Genomic DNA, 19,623 nt, shown 5'->3' on the forward strand with positions numbered 1-19,623 from the left:
AAAGGAATCAAAACTACACGCTTTTGCAGCCACAGTACTACTGTATCCACCCGTCAAACATTACAACCCAACCATTTACCAAAACCACAGCTTATTCCTGATTTAGAAAAGCAAAGTTCATGGACTTATTAAACTACACAACTCCAGCCAGAAAGCACAACTGGCTTTTCTAAGCCTGGCATTTATACAGCATCTGAACTAAAATCCCACATTTTTAAGCTCAGTATCAGCAGACCACTGTTGACCACCTTTCTTGACATAACAAACAACTGACATCTTCATACGAGTATTAACGAGTCCCTCCTGTGCCACAAATTAACAGACAAGAACAAATGGTTTATAACACACCATTATCCTTGAAGGGCTGCATTTAATTCTCAATGTGTGCAATATAATCACTGTACCCATAAGCACATATTTAGCTTAGTTGATTCTCTCACATTTCAGCAGTTTTTTATCCCAAAAGAGGGTGAAGAACAGGTCCCTGAAAGATTCTGGCGAGGTTTCTCCTGGCACGGGAAGAATGTGATAAACAGGGAAAACACAATCACGTGGAATGTCTGGACTAGGTTTCTTTGTAGTATTTAAATAGCGCCCCCCTGCTGGGCTTTGCCACTGCACCAATGGAGAAACCATTTTAGAGCTTAACAATTCAATCTGTACAGTAAACACTCCAAGAGGAAGAAATCAGAAATTCTAAATATAAAATAGAGGTGTGTTAAGAAATACTGAAATATTTCCCTCTCTCCCAGCAGGACTGGTATGTTTCTTCACCTTGAGGGAAGCAAAACATGCTAATCCTGGGAGCAGAGACTAACACTGGTTTGAAAAGGCACTTGACAGAAATCCAAAAACTCCTTTTGGCCAAGATGTCAAGTGGAAGCCCCTTGTGTGTTCATTTTCCTTAATGTCACATCTCAGCATTTGTTAAATTCAAATGTTCATGTAACTTATCAGTTTTCCTACAAGAAAGATACAAGAAGACTGTACGCAATTCTCAAAGTTAGCTCAGTGCGGTTTCAGAAAAGAGCTCCGCGTTCTAACCCCAGATCGGTGTAAGATCAGAAGACGCTCTCCATGATGGTGGTTTACCACTGAACTTTCCACAAGTCACATGAGTGTGTGGATCTGATGAAGAGAGGGAGAGTGCTGAGGACAAACCACCGCTAATTTAGCCTTCCTAGAAGGATACAATCTCTAGATGAATCTCGTTTGAAGAACATTTTTATTTTAGACATGTAAACGAATGAAGCTGAATTCCAATACAAAAGCAAACGAAAAAGAAACCCCTAACGGGGGCAAAAATCATAAAGAGAAATCAGTAACAGACACAAAGAATTCTGCATAACAAACTTTTTAAAAATGCTTAAATAAATTTAAAAAAAAAGTCAAGTCACCTTTTCTGGGCTGGGTCCTGTATATCCAGGTTTCATCGTCCGCTTCCACCTGCTGCCCGCAGACCGAGAGCTCCCCATCACTGCGAAACAGCCTCTTTGTCTGCCTGGACAGGGAGGAGAAATTTATCCAACTCACAGCACGTGAGAGAGAACCTGAATTTGGCCTGAGTCTGAAAGAGCCTGAAGAGCCTTCCTTTTTCATCTTCTTTCACGTCAAAACCGACCAGAGACAAAGGACAGCGAAACGAACAAAAAGCTTGTTTTTTTTAAATTGGCCCGGGTCCTTTAAAGAGCAGCCTCCTTCCTACTTATGCAGACAACGTTGAGAGTCAGGCACAGGGTTATGCAAAAAGACTGCTTCTATGTCACCCAATTAAAAAGAAAGGGGAAGTGAAGGGTTAAGAAAGAAAAAACAAAACAAAGTGTACTAGCCTAGCCGCATTGTGGTACTCGGTTTCTAAATCAGAGACAGCCACGGCAAAAAATAAAATAAAAAATAAATAAAAGTACAGTTTTAAAAATGAAGCTGGGCGTTCATTTCAGGAACACTTGTCGGGACTTTGCGAAGACCAGAACCAAGGCACTCCGACCCTTTGGTGTGTCCCTAGCGTCCCACACTGAGCCCCTAGCCCCCTCGCAGGCATCCTTCCCCGCTGGGGCAGAAAGCCAGCCGTCCGCTGCAGAAGGGAGCGACTCCGCAGCCCGGAGGACAAGGCTCCGCGCCCGGCCAGCACGCAGGCTAAAGTTCACCCGCACAGGTGACGTGCGACAAACGAGAGAGCGCAGCCCGCGGTCCCAGCACAGCGCAGAGCCGGGACCCGCCCCGCGCCCTCGCCCGTCCGTCCGTGCAGCCCGGGCGCCGCGCGGCGCTCCACAAACAATGCCCCGGGCTGCGTGCCCGCTGCTCCGAGGACGCAGCGAGCGCTCCGGGAGAGCCCATAGGCCTTCCCCGCACCGGAGGCATCTCATTGGAGATGGAAAACCCCGCCTCGCCGCAGTCAGTACTTCACCGGCCGCTCAAACTTCTGAACCCAGCAAATTGCTAGTCTGTGCAGAACACAGACTTCTGGAGATGAAAAAGGAAAAGAAAAAGATAAAGAACTGGATTATTAATTATTAGCTCATACTTCTGAAAGTGTGATTTTGAGAAGGGGATTCAATACACTATGTAATTATATACACCTCCAGCATTCCTAGATGGATTTAGGAATGCCTCCTCTAAGGAGGAAATATACTCTGAAAGAGAAGAAAACTGGCCCAGCTAAACTTCACTCCCAGCTTTCAGGAAAGGTGAAATGCAGCCAGTCCTGCACCTGCTGTTCCCTCTCCAGCCTGTCAGCAGCAGCCAGAGTGTGGGGCTGAGGACTGGTCCTCCTCTGCCTCCTCACTGGCAGCCCCCAGAGGTTACTCCTCCCTAGCTTTGAATGATCGTCCTATCATGTACATCATCTGAGAGTCGTGCTAATGGCAATTAACTACAGGCTGGAGCCTCCAGACTCCATTGCAAAATATCTGGAGCCACATCTTGCAATGCATTTGCGTTAAACAGAGTCATGAGCAGGTTGGGGGGGGGGGTATGAAAAACTTACTTCGTCCATAACTTTGCCCAGACACACCGCTTTGTGGGCAACATAACAGAAGAAAGACCCCGCAATTTAACCACGGGGGCACACCAGGGATTTTCCAGATAGAGAAACATGCACAGAAGGGACACCTTGAGACCTTAAGTAACCTTGGGACATGCTAATGCTTATTATCTTTAAATACATATGCAATCCATAAATACATATCATTATAACAGACTGAATTATGGGTAGGGGCATATGCACTAGAAAAAAAGATTACATAACCCCAAATGTCAATCAAGGGTGTCAATCAAGCTTACAAATACATACGCAAAATTAGTAGAATAAAACAGCTATGAACTTGCATGTAAGAGCCATTCACCGCTTGAGGGAATGGCCCACTTCTCTCTTGAAGTGTTTCTTCCTTCCTATATTTCCTATACTTGTTAAAGCTTTGCTGTTGCTATTGATTTGGGTTTCTGATTCTTCACTGACCTGAAAACAAACTGAGCCTAACAGGGATTGAGGTCCCCAGTAACATTTGGGTGTCACACTTCACACAGCGTCAACATAACTCCGTCCTAAGGGTGTTAAAAGTACACGCAACTTTCCATCATAAAGGCTGGGGACAACATGCCCTTTCCCAAAGCAGTATTCAGAGTAAGGAGAATAAGCAACAAGTAGAGAACTAGGTCCAGAGCTTTGCTTTACTCAGCATTGATCAAATATATTAAAACTGACAAATACAACAGAAAATAAACTTTGATTAAAAATCATAAAAGCAGGATCTTGCATTACACTTCCACTCCAATTCACTGAGATTTTAAGAAAAAAGCTCTCTAAGCTTACCAGAACTAGAACACTTGCAGAAGAAAATCATAGAGCTTCCACAAAATGTTCCCAGGATAGGCAGCCCATGCTGCACTACAGAAACAAGGACAGAGAACAGGCACTAGGGCTGAAGGGCGAAGCTACAGAACAGTCCAGGTGGCACACATGCAGACTCATTAAAAACTAAAAGCGTCCTTAAGAGATCATGTAGTTTATGGACAGGGACACTCAGGCCCAGAGAAATATGTGCATACCCAGTGTCACACGGGAGATTCAGTAACAAGGACCAGGTCATGTCAGACACCACTGGGATCAGAGCTTCACCACTTACCAGCGAAGCTTGCTACATCACCAAATGCTCTGAGCCTTTTTCAGTTATCAAATTAGAATGGTAACTCTACTTTGACCACTATTATAAAGGCAAAAATAATATAGTTATGTATAATACCAGTGGCTAACACCAAAATTCAAATATCCAATGTATTCTTTCTCTTCCTCACTTTTGAAAATATCAAAATATAAAATGAATAGAAAAAAAGAGACCATCTCTCCAGAAAATACATAAACACCCGCAATGCTGTTCCTACTGGCCAATAAAGAAAATATAATGATTTTAACTAGCTTTGGAAGAAATATTTAGATTTTAACTGTCCATGTTAGATATGTACTCCAATCAGCTTAGAAAACCACGTAAGTGGGCTGTTTGAAAGTTTCTTTTCACCCAAACTACACTTATTTAGTAATTACAGTTAACCACACATTTTAATTATCTGGACTGTCAACTCAAGGGCCATACAAATCCACCCCTCTCAGCAGCAGGGCCGGGGCTACTTTGTGCCATGCTGCATGTATATCATTGCTAATCTTCACAATAACCCAGCCACAGAAAATCCCTACTTTTAAAGTATAATTAGCTTTTTCAAATAACTTCAGCTACAATATTCAAAGTAATAAAACATCTTAATCTAACCATTTTTTCCCATGATAAACTACAATAGAATACACTCTACCCAGACCTTTTCAACAGACCTGCTGAACAGATTTTAGCCACGCTCCTTACTGTGCTGTGTGCTTCCCTGTCTCCCTTCTCGCTGTCAGGCTGTCAAACTGAAACTTCTGCTGTCATCACATGTGCCAATAGCTGCTCCCTTCCTACCACTTCCCACAGAGCTGAGCTTCAGGCTCTGGGAATCAGATAAACAAGCTCGTGTAAATTATATGTTTAGTGGGACTCGATGAGGGCTCACAGAATCGAATGCACAGCTTTAGTAGAAGCACGCAGTGGCAGCTGCCTCTCAGCCAGCACCCTTGTCCTTTACATGTGGGATAGAAGCCCAAGGGTTGAAATGGCTGAAGTAGCAGCCCCTGGATAATGACCCCCGGATAGATCTGCATCAGGTTTATGACTGCCTCTTTTACATTAAGCTCTTAGCATATGAGGGTCACTTACCTGTCACTGCTGAAATTACTCTATACTACCTTATGAACGATTTAAGTAATACATTAAAGAAAAGTAAGTGTAAAAACTGAGAGGCACCAGAATATATTATTAGAAGAAGTTCCAGAATCATCTTCTTTGGGAATTACTGAGTCAAATACTCATTAACTTAGAAAGATTTATTTATGTTTCTACCAAGAGTCAAAGAGATAGATTGAATAAGTTTGGAAGGTCCTTGCCAAAAGACACAATAATTCATGTTTCAATATATACCAGCATCCTTAAAAAGGAATTTAGCTCAAATGAAAGCTCTTGATTTAATAAAAATTGTTAAACACAACAGGATATAGGATTAGACAAACCCCTCAACCTCATCAGGCATGCAATTGCTTTATTTGCCATCTGTGTAAAATGCCAGCCCCAAATAGGAACTTATTTCAAGTGCCATTAGTTTTTGGCCTCAAAGGCCATAAATGAGCACTTTGACTTTTCATTTCCATGTGTACCTTGCCTGCCCTGTCAACCCTAGAAGGGAGACTAGGACAGGCAGAACTCTGAAGCTAGAGACCCATGAAGAACATGCCGGATGGTTAGAGTTGACAGGGTGGGGTGGTTTGTCTGGGACTGAGGCACACAAACAGAAGGCTTAGGGACAGGGACAAAAGTGGGGGAAAAAAACCCATATGAAGCAGTGAGGATAACTGCTCTCCACCATGTCAAGTTCACAAGCAGCCCTGACTGGGTAGGGAGCAGGAAAGTGTGCCCCTTATCAGATTACCACATGAATCACCCAGCCAACCCACAGGGACCTTCAGCTTCTAAGTCAGGGTGCAGTCGGTTTCTCAACTGTCATCTCCTGTGAATAATTTAAGAGTAGATTTAAATGGAAATCTTCCTACGAGGTAATTTGTACACACTCATAATGAAAGCTTATCTCAACATCTAAAATTAAATAGTTTAAGCCAGATAACTGTAACTAAAAAAACAAAACAACAAAAAGCATATTGCTCCAGGACCACAGCAAATGCCTTACAGAACACTAAATTCTCCCCAAGGACTTAAACAACTGATTGTATACAAGAAAGAAGTCAAGGAAGATAAAACACAGCTAATGACCTATCTGGAGCCAGTCTTACTTTCAGGTTGCCCTCACCTACCACTGCAAAAGCAATGCCTTTTCATTAAACCCTGGCTTTAAAAGTCACACGTACCTTTCAATGGAATTAATGGGGTGTCCCCCTCAAACGGAAAGATTAAACACAAACATCATATTTATGTATCATCACAAGCCTAAATCCCACCTTTCAATGTCTTTGTGTCTGAAAAGGATTCCGAACAGATCCTAAGCCTTAGCTACATTGTTCCCATGGGATCACTTGATACAGGAGCAATATGGCAGCCCATTACTGCCCAGATCCCCCGAGGTGGAGCTCACTGCGAGAATAAAGGCAGAGAATATGAACCGTAGAGACTTGGTGAGCACTTGGTAATCAAGGATGCAAAGTCTACAGCAATCTTAACCAAGAAAATGTCCCCAGTCCAATGGGTTCAGATGAGAAGGTCCTGCATTGTCCGGGGCCAAAGAGCCCAGTCATAGCCTGCCCAGGGTCATGAAGCCCTGCCAATAGCCCTCTGACACTAAAGATATAAATGCTGTGACCTTTCCGCCCTTTTCTCCTTCTTACTGCTTGCACAGCGCTAGGCGTAGATCACCGCTGCTTTGCTTTAGATAGCTGAGAAATGTTCCATTTCCTGGAAAGATTTGCCCTGTGATTTCTCCCAGAAAACATCTGCATACTTCCCCATCTGCTGATTCCCTCCTGCTGTCTATATAAGCTGTGACCTTCTGGCTAATAAACGAGACTTGATCAGAATACTGTCTTGTCTCCATTTCTCACGTCTCTTGTCCCATCCAATTCCCACTCCCCCCTACAGGGTCTGCGTTGAATATCCCGCGGGTCGGGACACTGCATCAACTCTGAGATTCTTCTGATTGAAGACCAAAAGCAAACTTATTCTAAGATCAAATTAAAATTCCAAATAAATATTTTTTTTTAAATCATGACTTCCTTTGTTCTTGATTCCTTTCCTATAACCTCTCCGGTGATCACTGTATTTATTAATTTTGTCTACCGACTCAACCAGTTTTTTGCAAGCTTTATTAAGCACATAAATCAAAGGAGATGTTATTAAAAGGCAGAGTCTGATTCAGGTCTGGAGAAGGGCCTGAAAACCTGAACTCCTAAATGCGCCCAGGTAATAATGCCAGTCCTGGGACCACCTTTGAGTTGGCACGATATTAGACTATAATGCTCTCTGAGGGTAGGGAGTGCATCTGTCATCTTTGTGTCTCTTATAGTACCTTACACAGCCAGCATCTAAACAATGCTGATGAAAGGGTGTACAAGGGAACCATCCATTCATTTCCACACTACTGCTTTCTTTTGATCTTAAAATGTTTCAGGGCAAGGAGATAATTAGACCTTTATTGTAATCATGCCTTTATCACTAAATCACAAAGAGCAAAAGAAAAATTTATAAACTGGCAAAAATATATAATCTGAATTAAAGGTTTAATGATAAATTCCATTATTTATATACTTATACTGCTTCACTTTGAGAAGAAAGAAGGTTATTAACTCATAAGCTGTATGCTTTTCATAATTTGTTAGGACATCTGCATGGCTTCCATCTGCAAAAACTCCAGAATCCAATGATCCAGCCCAGAATCAGGTGCAATCAACTGTGAGCCAAAATCAAAAAAGCAGCCCACATTCTACCTGGTAATCCACACAGGCTGGGTCCTCCTGGGTTCCACCAGGTGAATTTAATTGCTCAGTGGCAGTGGAAAATTTTTTTACACCCGTTTTTCCTGGTAGACAAAGAATTTTTCAGTCAACCTTAAGTGACCTTCCAAAGAGTTTATTCTATTTAATCTACCTTTAAAACTATTTTCATTATGGCTCTATAGTGCTACACTGAATACATCTGGCTTTTTAACAGACAATTTTATCAATTCAGCCTACCTTTACTGTGCTACTACATGCAAGACACAGTTAAATACTGCTGATACCAGCAGTGGTTTCCAGTGAACCAGATAAATCTTATTCCTAATGATATAGGTTAACAGGATTGGGTATAATGTCCCTAAAATTTTTGAATCAGTGGCACCCAGTTCCCAAATCTAAATGTCTCCAAACAAGAAAAAAGTCAGAAATGCAAATACACATATTTAGGATTATTGCAACTCCCTAGGCATAAGTATGGGAGTCATCTCCAGAAATGGGAAAGAGCACAGATAAAGGGATCAGTTCAAATATCTATTGATCCCCTGCTAGGAGATCAGCCAGGCAGGCTGATTCAAAAGCGCAAAAGATCTGGCCCTGCCCTAGAGGAATTTAAAACTGATTGTAGGAGACAAATATGCAGTTACTTTTAACATAATTCAAAAAAGTAAATACAAAAAGCAAAAAACAAGTAAGGTGGCTTGAGTCAAGCCTCTGGAGATCTGAGAAGGTTCTACAGGTGAGAAATAACTCTCTGAGCTGGGTTTTCTAGCGGTCAGGGGGATCTGGCCAACCAGTGGTGTGCTGGGGGAAGGGATGTGGGAAGCCATGATTTGTAGTATTTGCCCATTTCTACAGTATAAAGACTTCCACCATGGCCAATTTCTTTTCCTTTTTTTTTTTTTTTTTGTCTTTTTTTGTGACCGGCCGCACCGCGCTCAGCCAGTGAGCGCACCGGCCATCCTTATATAGGATCCGAACCCGCGGCGGGAGCACTGCTGCGCTCCCAGCGCCGCACTCTCCCAAGTGCGCCACAGGGCCGCACCACGGCCAATTTCAAGCTACCAACAATTTAATCACCAGCCAGCTAAAATCCTGAAAATTTAAGAACAGGCTCTCACAGTCACTGCAGGCTGGCTCCAGCATACTAAATTTGGCTAACATGATAATTTGGTAAACACAATGACTTTACAAAAAATTAATAGCTCCATAATCACTAATTTTTTTAGTAGCAGTATGGGTGTGGGGGAGAAACCTATAAATGTTAACCTTATATGGAAAAAAGGTATGTAGAGGTGATTCTTTAAGGAATTTTGAGATGGGGAGATTATCCTGGGTATCTGGTTGGGCTGTTAATGCAATCATGCATGTCCTTGATGAGAGAGAAGCAGAGGGAGATTTGGGGCAGAAGAAAAAAACGATGTACTACAGAGGCATAGCTTGAAGTGATTCAGCCACCAGAGCTAGAAGAAACAAAGAACTGCAGCTCCCTGGAGCCTCTGGAGAAAGTGCAGTCCTGCCAACACTGACCTCTGGCCTCCAGATCTATGACAGAATACATTTCCATTGTTTTAAGCCACCAAGTTTACAGTAGCTTTTTTTTGTTTTTTTAAATTATAGCAGCCAAAGGAAACTAATGCTGGAGAATACCAAGGGGAATTCTATCTTTAAGCATTTCTGTTCATTTTGTAAGAATTCTGAGATTTTTTTTTGTACTCTTATACTTTTTATATTTTCTAATTTCTTTTCAGCCATTTATTTTGTGTTTGTTTATAAAAGCAAAAGTTGGAAAATTTGGCCTAATAGGGGATTAGTTGAAGCAGTCTAAATTGCCAACAATTGGCAATTTATAGAAATTTTTGACCAAAAATCTAATAAGAATCTGGAGATATATATGCCAAGTGTTCTGAGTAGTTGACACTGGACTGGTGACTTATTGTTTGACCTTAAGCTCTTACTGTCTGAATCTTTTAGTCTCTGTCATATAAATATGACTTGAATTAAAAAAAAAAAAAAAAAAACCTTTAAAGGATTGAAAGTTTTGACATTCTACTTTTTAAAAACTCAATTTTAAGCCAATGATGCCTGTTTTGATTGTTTAAAAATATTTTTGGCTTTGTGTAAGGTAGGTCATGACATGACGAAAAATACTACTCTTTTAGCCAAAGTGGCCTTAATTTGAAGAGCAATTTTTAAGTTACTGAAAATGTGTAGATGGCATACAGGAAGGAATCTTCAGTTACTTCAGAGTATTCTCTTTTCTTAAGACCCCAAAATCCCTTTTCCTCTGGGGAACACTGGGTGAAAATAAATGAGAATTTTTAAAAAATATTTTTTTAAAAAAAGAGTAGAGCCAAGAAAATTTCAAAAAATTCTGAAACCAATGAGCAAATAGTCATAATGACCAACTTACTTTTGGTCACACTGTTCTAGACAGATCATTGCTGCCAGCTTGAAAAGTGTAGAGTCAGAATAAAGAAACCACAAACTTTCCTGTTCTCCCACTGTTAATTCAAGCACAGTACTGAAATTGTGCTGTGAAAATCAATTACAATCTTCTTTGAATAGAAACACAATATTAATCAAATAGATACGGGTTTTTAAATCACTTTAAATTACCCAAACTACTGTGTCTCTGTATTAATATAACTTATATAAAATACTTGTAATGGCAACAAAAAATTCCTCCCTACCTGCCCCCATGGTCACACACAGGCACACATACAAACTTGTAACTCATGTCTGGCCAAATGAGAAGTTAATTTTGCTGGATATGTCTAGTTTACATGGTCTCACTAATTCTTTCTGTGTGAACAACCTTAGCACACAATCATTTGTAACTAGTTTCCATTGTTTAATACTCCATTTCAAAAGGATGGCAACTAACACCTACATAGCTCATACCATATGCCCAGTTAAACAGACAGACGGACAGATAATCCCTCTGAGTATGGTAGCTTCTCTTGGGCAGCAATTTTTTCATCCATAAAAGTAGATTACTACCATCCAATTGATACTGCTCTTGGTAAGATTAAGTGGAACATTTGTACAGTGTCTAATAGTGCCTGGAACAGAGGATCTTAGTTTCTTCCCTCTAACAAAATCCATATTAAATATGTATTATTATACATATTTTATAGATGAATACACTAAGAATAAGGTGACAGAATCACTTGCCTAACTAAGGTCCCAAGTTCCTAGGTAGCAGACTTGAGAATTCTGCCCAACACCCAAACCAGCGGCCTTGTCTTCGCCATGCTGAGGCCAATGCCCACAGGTCTCCCACCTGGGCTACTGCAACATCCTGTGTTCGCCCCTTCAAATATGCCCTCCACACTGCCAGCTCAAGCCACACTCTCAGCCTCTAGGCCCTTGATCCCGCAAACTTCTCCATCTGCTGGAACATTTCTCATCTTTTTCACCTGCTTAACTTTTACTCACTCTTCAAAACTTCTGCCAGGGGCTGTCTCAATTCAAATAAGCAAGTGTTTCTCGGGCACCATATCGCTTCACTATTGCTGCATAAGAAACTACCCCACAACTCGGTGGCTTCACACAATAATCAGTTATATCTCACAAGTCTGTGGGTCATCTGGAAGTCAGCTACTCTCAGCTGGGAGTGGCTCTGCCCCAATGCAGCTGTCCCTGTGGGCCTGAGAATGAGGAATTTCCTGGGGCATGGAAATTCAGTTTTAAAATGGGGGCAGTCCTGAGTACAGCAAGATGGGTGGTCACCTTAGTGGTGACATCTAGGTGTCTCTTCACCTCCTAGGACCAGCAGGCCCGTCCAAGCTTATCTGCCACAGCAACAGCACCAGAGAACTCCAGCTCAACTGCCTAAGCAAGCCTCTTCTGCATCAGGGCTAATAACATTCCATTAGCAAAAGCAAGTCACATGCCCATGCCCAACATCACTGGGGCAGGGAATTACACTCCACTCATCAGAGGAATTTGGGAGGGGTTTCTGAATCTCATCTACTACAGGCACCTGCTGTGCAAGTTACCAATGGTCAAAGATTCCTAAAACAGCATTCCTATTAGGTGCACCTGCTACGTGTTCCCATAACACCCCATGCAGAGAGATTCTGTGCTTAACCTACCACACTTAAAATCATGCATTTGCCACTCAAGACTGTAAGCACCTGAGAGGGAGAACCAAGGCTATTGTCACCGTATGCACAGTACCCGGTGCACAGTAAGCACTAAATCAATGCTTGTTAACCTGAACTGGTTGACTAAATGTGCTTTACCATCACATTCAACCCTCTTCTGGTAAATGTACTCCAGTTTCTTTACTGGACTGTCTTTGACATTCTCCCACATGAAAGGCTGGATTCAATACAGGGATCTGCAAACTTTTTTTGTAAAGAGCCAGGCATAAATATTTTAGGCTTTGCCAACTCTACTGCACCTGTTGCAACTACTCAATTTGCCATTGTAACAAAAAAGCAGCTGGACAATATGTAAACAAATGAAGTTGGCTGGGTTTCAATAAAACTTTATTTACAAAAACAGGTGGTGGGCTATATTTGGTCCATAGACTATATTTTGCTGACCCTGAATTAGAAAAAGTAAAAATGGCACTCAGAGTTGCATGGACAGTAAAAGCACAAAAAGCTCAAGCCAGTGTTTCCCCAAATGTATTCCTTAGGACACTTGTATGAGAATCACTTTGGGCTGTGGGGAGTTATTGGATTCTATTTAGTACAGACCTCTGGAGAGGAATCTGGAATCCCCATTTAAACAAGCCTCCAAGATGAGGCTTACACATATTAAAATTTGAAAATAACTAATTTCAAATTATTATACTACAATTTCAAGTAAATATGCAGAATTAAAGTCTCTACCCATGATTTCCCTGAAAACACACAAACATTATACCACAAGTGCAGATATAGTACTAAATGAATAAAGAATAGAGAAGGATGATATACTGAAATATTATCCAGGAATATTACAAGCAGAACAAAGTGTAATGGCTTGTTTTAATTTTTTTTAATTTTGGCTTTTTTATTTTCCCATAATTTGTATGCTAACATACATTAAATTTTTAACCACCTAATTTTTAATTCAGAATTATTTTAAACATAGAAAACAAGAGAAATCAAGCATAGATTTAATAGTTAAGAGTTTGACATATTTGTTTCAGTTTCTTAAACATAATATGCTACAGAGAAACGTCCCTCCTTTCCCCAGTCTCCCATTATTCTACATTTGGTGCGTATCCCTCCCAAACATATTTTTTCACAATTTTTCTGCACATCTGTGTGTTCTTCAACAAGTGGTAGTACTATTTTGTGTGTTAAAGTTTCATAAATGGTATTATACTGCCCAAATCATTTTAAAATTTATTTTTATAAAATAGTTTTAAACATTTTCCACTCACTATGCAACTAAAGGAATCGTGGACTTGGTACCTCTCATAAACCAATTCCCCTGATCTTTTTCATACAACCTTTTCTGGGTAATTAAAGGAACACTTAACAGCTGGATATAACTAAAAATTGATTTCAAAATTTCTATATGCAATATACAAATCTGATTAAGGTCATGGCCTTTTGTGTCTACCCACATACTACGTCTATTAAAATTTATGCATTGCATGAGCGTGTTTTCTTTAAAAACTTAACAAAGTTAAGCTTTCTGGGACACATGAAAATGAAACAAGCAGAATATAAAGACAGCTTTATCTTTATATGTTTTTCTCTTCGGCTCAACGGATTTACAGTCATATGCACTGCCAACTCTTCCGACAGTCTTCAAAATCTCCAAGTAAAAACGCTATTTATAGAAGGGAAATTCAATTTGATAATGAGTGCTTCAGTTGTCCCTGTGCAATTACATTTGTCAGAATCTGAAATTAATAAACTCATTTGTTAAGGAGAAACTTAGAAAACAAAAGGCCTGAAGAACACTTAAGACACTCAAAAATTTGGGGATGCAACCTTTGTTCCCCAGGGTCAAAACGAATATGTTTAATCAAGAGAACTTCTGTTACTATGATATGCTACTCCAAGATATGCCATTAAAAAGAACTTCAAAGAAGGGTGAAGTCCCACAAATAAACACCAGGGGTTTTCCACTGATGGTGGACTGGCGTGGGTTGGGAGAGATTGGTAAACACAAATGAAAGCATTAGCAACAGAGATTGCCTGTCTAATCTCCTTCCTCCCCAGCCCAGCCACACTGTCATCTCCATGAAACACAGGAAGACCTATGACAGCAATGTGCAAAGAGTACCAAGTGAGCAAGGACCACAGAGCCTTACAGCTCTACCCTCCCTGTTACTCACTTCTGTGCTCACACCCCTGCACACCAAAGACACCAGCGACTTTACTTCTTAGGGTTGTTATGAAAACTAAATGAGAAAGGGCTGACATTATTAGCACTCAATAATTGGTAGGTTATTTGCAGCAACAGCAGCAGCAAAGTAGCAGCAGGTGACCTAATAGTCCTTGAAGTAGATGTAGTTGGCGGACAAGCGGGGGACACTGGCTAAGGCCAAGAGCAAGTGATTAAAGTGACAGCTGGTACGTATGGGAGGGGTGGGGAGCTGGGATGGAGAGGCAGATTCCCTTCTGGGAAATATTTCACTCGTGCCAGAATCATGAGGAAGAGAACAGAGCACCCAAATTTCATCTGTAAAAATAAAACTCTAAAGTAACCTGTCAAGATCTTGGCTAGTTGTGTCATTTTGCCTAGTTTTTGGGCACATTTTTCTTCCCAAAACGATGTGAGGTAATGAATGGTTCAAAGAAAAGTGTGGATTGAACTCGAGTTGTAAGGGGCGAGTCCGGTCTCAAAGTGGAGGTAAAACTGCCACCTGGTCGCCCCCAGCATGACTCTGGCCGCCGACGCCGGTGGGGTGAGGGCCATGATCCAAAGGAACCAAAGCAGTTGAGAAAACTGTCTGTTGGTGGTCTGAGCTTTGAAACTACAGATGATAGTTTGAGAGAACATTTTGAGAAATGGGGCACACTCACAGACTGTGTGGTAATGAGACCATCCAGCAAAGCGTTCCAGGGGCTTTGGTTTTGTGCCTTATTCTCGTGTTGAAGAGGTGGATGCAGCAGTGTGTGCTTGACCACACAAGGTTGATGCGCGAGTAGTGGAACCAAAGACAGCTGTTTCTAGATGGGATTCTGTGAAGCCTGGTGCCCATCTAACAGTGAAGAAAACTTTTGTTGCTGGTATTCAAGAAGATACAGAAAAATGTAATTTGAGAGACTTTGAAAAGTATGGCAAGATTGAAACCATAGCAGTTATGGAAGACAGGCAGAGAGGGAAAAAAAGAGAATTTGCATTTGTAACTTTTGATGATTATGATACAGTTGATAAAGTCATTGTTCAGAAATACCACACTATTAATCGGCATGACTGTGAAGTGAAAAGTTCTTTCTAAACAAGAGATGCAGTCTGCTGGATCACGAAGAGATCGTGGATGTGGAGCTGGCAACTTTATGGGTCATGGAGGAAATTTTGGAGGTGGTGGAGGTAATTTTGGCCGTGGTGTAAACTTTGGTAGAAGAGGTTATGGGGTGGAGGGGGTGGCAGCCGAGGTAGTTATGGAGGAGGTGATGGTAGATATAATAGATTTGGAGGTGGCAACTATGGTGGTGGTCCTGGTTATAGTAGTAGAGTGGGCTATGGTGGTGGTGGACCAGGATGTGGAAACCAAGGTGGTGGATACAGTGGCGGTAGTGAAGGATATGATGGTTACAAGGGAGGAGGAAACTTTGGCGGTGGTAACTATGGTGGTTGTGGGAACTACAATGATTTTGGAAATTACAGTGGACAACAGCAATCAAATTATGAACCCATGAAGGGGGATAGTTTTGGTGGAAGAAACGCAGGCTGTCCCTATGGTGGTGGTTATGGATCTGGTGGTGTAAGCGGTGGATATGGTAGCAGAAGGTTCTAAAAACAGCAGAAAAGGGCAGGAAAGAGAGCGAGGATTTGTCAGGAAAGCTGCAGGTTACTTAGAGACAGTCGTCTCAAATGCATTAGAGGAACTGTAAAAATCTGCCACAGAAGGAACGATGATCCATAGTCAGAAAAGTTACTGCAGCTTCAAGAGGAAATCCTTCTTGTTCAGGATTGTCATGGCCACAGTTTGCAAAAAGAGCAGCTATTGATTAATGCAACATAGTGTCAATTAGATGTACATTCCTGAGGTCTTTTATCTGTTGTAGCTTTGTCTTTTTCTTTTCATTACATCAGGTATATTGCCCTGTAAATTAAGGAATTTTAACTTTAAAAAAAAAAAGTGTGAAATCCTGACAAGTTAAAAGAAATTGTTACCAGCCAGCTGCCCAAATAAAAAACAAATAAAACTGCTACAAAAATAGGACAGGTGTAGCAGACCTAAATAATGCCAGTTATTTAAAACAGCTATAGAAAACTCCAAATTTGGTCAAACTACACACACACAGAATCAAAACGTGTTCCAGGCATTTCTAAAGTTTGCTTAATGGATCATTTTTCTAGGAAAAGAAATGAACACAGAAGAAAAGTGCCAGTCACTGTAGAGCTCCATAAAAAACACATTATTGGTAATAAGTTAAGAAAATGTTTAGCTAAAAGAAAGTAACATTTCAAAATAAGGGGGGAAAAGTTAATGGTGATAAATAACCTTTAATTTATAATATAGCACAACACCAGTTAGTCAGCATGTAAGAAATTATAGCAACTTATAGCCTGTACTTAATATATAGAAAGCGATATCACCTAAGAGTTAACTAAATTACTTAAGAATATGTAAGTATATGCTCTGCCTTTTCCAGAAGAGACATCCTCTATCAAATGAGATTACAATGAAGTGTAAGGAAAGATCCGAATCTTTAACTAGAGTATAGCCTGCCTCTCACTAAAGAAATAAATAGTCTAATCAAGTGTTTTGCCACCAGCCTAATAAAGGTAGAAGGGAGAGGTGGGAACAGAAGGGATGATCCGCAAGTATTTGTGGGTAGCTAGGACCCAGAGCCAAGCATGATGCCTGGGACATACATTTAATGGGCCAGCACTGCTCAGACAAGGGACATAGGATGGGTAAGGCCCAACCGAAACTGTTATCAGTGCCTTGATTCTCAACCGTGGCTGCAATCAGAATCATCTTTATGAAAGATTCTTAATTCAATGGGTCATGGGTAGATTGGGTTTTGGGTTTTCTGTTTAGCACCTGTTTTTATTTAAAAAGCTTCACGGTTTGTGTAAGGTATGTCCCCTCCCCCCCATTTAAGAACCACTAATCTTTGAGAAAGTTTACATTTTGTTTATAGATATAGCTGCCAAGTGAAATGCTAGTTTTGTTTCTTAAATGATAAAATTTATAGGACAAAGAAAAGGAAGACACCTGCTATTTTTCCAACACTTAATATTTAAAAATGTTTAAAAACGCATCAAATGCTGTCACCCATAATCCTGCCAACTATGCCAATTGTCAAGCTAGGGCTGGGTCTGGAGCTCACAGACCCCTCAAGCCCGTTCACAGACTGGATCACAAACACTTCACACACCAGGCTGGGTCCCCAGACTCCTCACATGCCAGGCTGGGTCACCAGACCCGTCACATGCAGGTCTATGAGCTAGGTAAGCGGCAAAAAGGTCCTTGGAGCCATAGGTTCTAGAGCATGGCCACGGGGTGGCCTCCTGAGGCAGTCAACACCAGCCAGGTCACAGCGTTGGGCAGGCGCACTAACTCCACCCACACACAACTTATTTACAAAGAATGCGCAGCACCACCCTCAACCGGACCTAAGGCGAGGGGGCCTGATTAAATTATTCTATTTTCCCAACAAATGTAAAGCATGAAATTTGCCTTCTCTGAAGCTTCCTGTGCAAAACACCAGTGTCAAGAGGACTCTGAGTGTGACAGTCTGTTGCCATTGGGAAGGACACAACAATGGACACTGTCTCCCACAGTCATGAGGAAAGCTAAATTGTACACTTCATACTACGTGTCTGTCTATTCAAGTCACAGAAGCTGGGGCTCAAAGGAGATCTTAGAGATAATCCGATCATGCTCTTTCATTTTACAGATGAGGAAACAAAGAATCTGAGAGGTCATGTGCTACACTGTCATGCTGGTTCCATGACAGAGGGAATCTAAGAGGGTTACCACTGTGTGGCCCAGCACCTAGTAGCTACTCTATAAAATGTGTAGAAATTAATTGTCAGGGCTAGATCGTTGCCAAAGTTGGGATCCAGAGGCAGGCACAGTTTAAAATAACTCAAAGCACCCACACTGAAAACTAATCAAGGCTAAAAGAAGTAAGCAATTTTCCAAGATCATCCCTCCCCAATAATATAAAGCTTGAACCCCATCTATCTTCACCACTGCCCTCAATTCCCAGAATCACCTGTCCATAGAATAGACAAGCAGCATATAAAGAACATTCCTTCCGAAAGTAACACAGCAAACTGATCTCTTAAAATGTGTTGTTGTTAACTTTTAACACCTGGGCTGGGAAAAAGCTCCAAAGAAGAGGAAATTAACTTCGTCAGATTTGCAACATTAAGTGTAAAAGTTTTAACTTAGAGCAGATGCCTCTGTTGGAAATGACTTTTGGCTTCATCCCCACTTCATGGAAAATCACGTTTGAAATCATGTCTTACACATACAGGGCCATCCTCAAAACACAGTACGGTTTGCCTGTAGGTGACCAGCAGGTGGCAGAAGAGAACAACCCATCCTCAATAAAGCTGCGTTGCAGGAGGAAAGAATTTGCTGCATTCACAGCAAGGGAGTATTTGAATTCAAACACTGGCCAAGACTGGGTTCGTAAGCGGCGAAGGATCCTGCATCACACTAAAATTTCAGGGTAGCTCATAAAATAAAATGGTCAAATATCTAATTACCTTAACAACCTAGAGGTTAAAATTCAGAAGTGTCTTTTGTACTTTTGACGGGACAGCATGGGGAAGGAACTAAAAAGAAGAAATAGTACAGAGGGCAGTGTTCCAGGCTTTACAGCATCCAAACTGTAAATATCAGTTTCCCAAACTGGCCTCATCCCAAAATGACCTGGTGGTGCTTATTAAAATACAGACCCCATTTGGATCCCCGTACAGGCCAGCTACCCCCTGCCCCACCTTCCAAAAAAATACAGACCCCTAGGCACCACCCCAGATGCACAGACTCTCTGGGGAAAGGATCAGAGAATCACCTAGTGCGCTTATCAGTCGAGTTTGGGGACCCACTGGTTTGGGTACCACCTGGAGGGCACGTACTCTACAATTTAATGTGTGGTCATGAGATGGGTACCATTAACAACCTGCCCACCAGTGAGGAATCGCGTTCCAAGACTTGCTCAGGGTAAGTAAGAAGTTACTGGCTTGGCCAAGACTAACTAACCACTACTGCTCAGCACCCACAAGGAGCCTTCGGTTCAGCTGGGTCACCTGCAAGGGTTTCTCCACCTGCAGCCTCCCTGGCTCAAAACCTCCTTTATCCCATCTTCCCCCTCTTTGTTCATTCCCATCTCCTACTGGCAACACAAATGAATTTGCTCCCTACTTTGTATTGTCAATCTCTTTTTCCAGATAATGTGTTTTTTCCCTCTGCCAACAACACTGATCCCCTCTACTGCAAACAATCGGCCTCCCCT

At 41.5% G+C, this 19,623-nt stretch overlaps 1 protein-coding gene and 1 pseudogene across 1 annotated transcript in view; one reads left to right on the forward strand and one right to left on the reverse strand.

The window, feature by feature from the left end:
- The window catches only part of NHSL1 (NHS like 1), a 121,574-nt gene extending 119,557 nt beyond the window's left edge, over window positions 1-2,017 (reverse strand). The window contains exon 1 of the mRNA XM_063097120.1: window positions 1,398-2,017. Within this exon, the coding sequence (XP_062953190.1) occupies window positions 1,398-1,599 (202 nt within the window). The 5' untranslated portion in view covers window positions 1,600-2,017. The remainder of the gene's footprint in view (window positions 1-1,397) is intronic.
- Window positions 2,018-2,594: 577 nt separating this feature from the next.
- LOC134379166 (heterogeneous nuclear ribonucleoprotein A3-like) lies at window positions 2,595-15,938 on the forward strand (annotated as a pseudogene).
- Window positions 15,939-19,623: the final 3,685 nt, after the last annotated feature.

The sequence above is a fragment of the Cynocephalus volans genome, chromosome 5, assembly GCF_027409185.1.
Source record: "Cynocephalus volans isolate mCynVol1 chromosome 5, mCynVol1.pri, whole genome shotgun sequence".
NCBI classification, from domain to species: domain Eukaryota; kingdom Metazoa; phylum Chordata; class Mammalia; order Dermoptera; family Cynocephalidae; genus Cynocephalus; species Cynocephalus volans.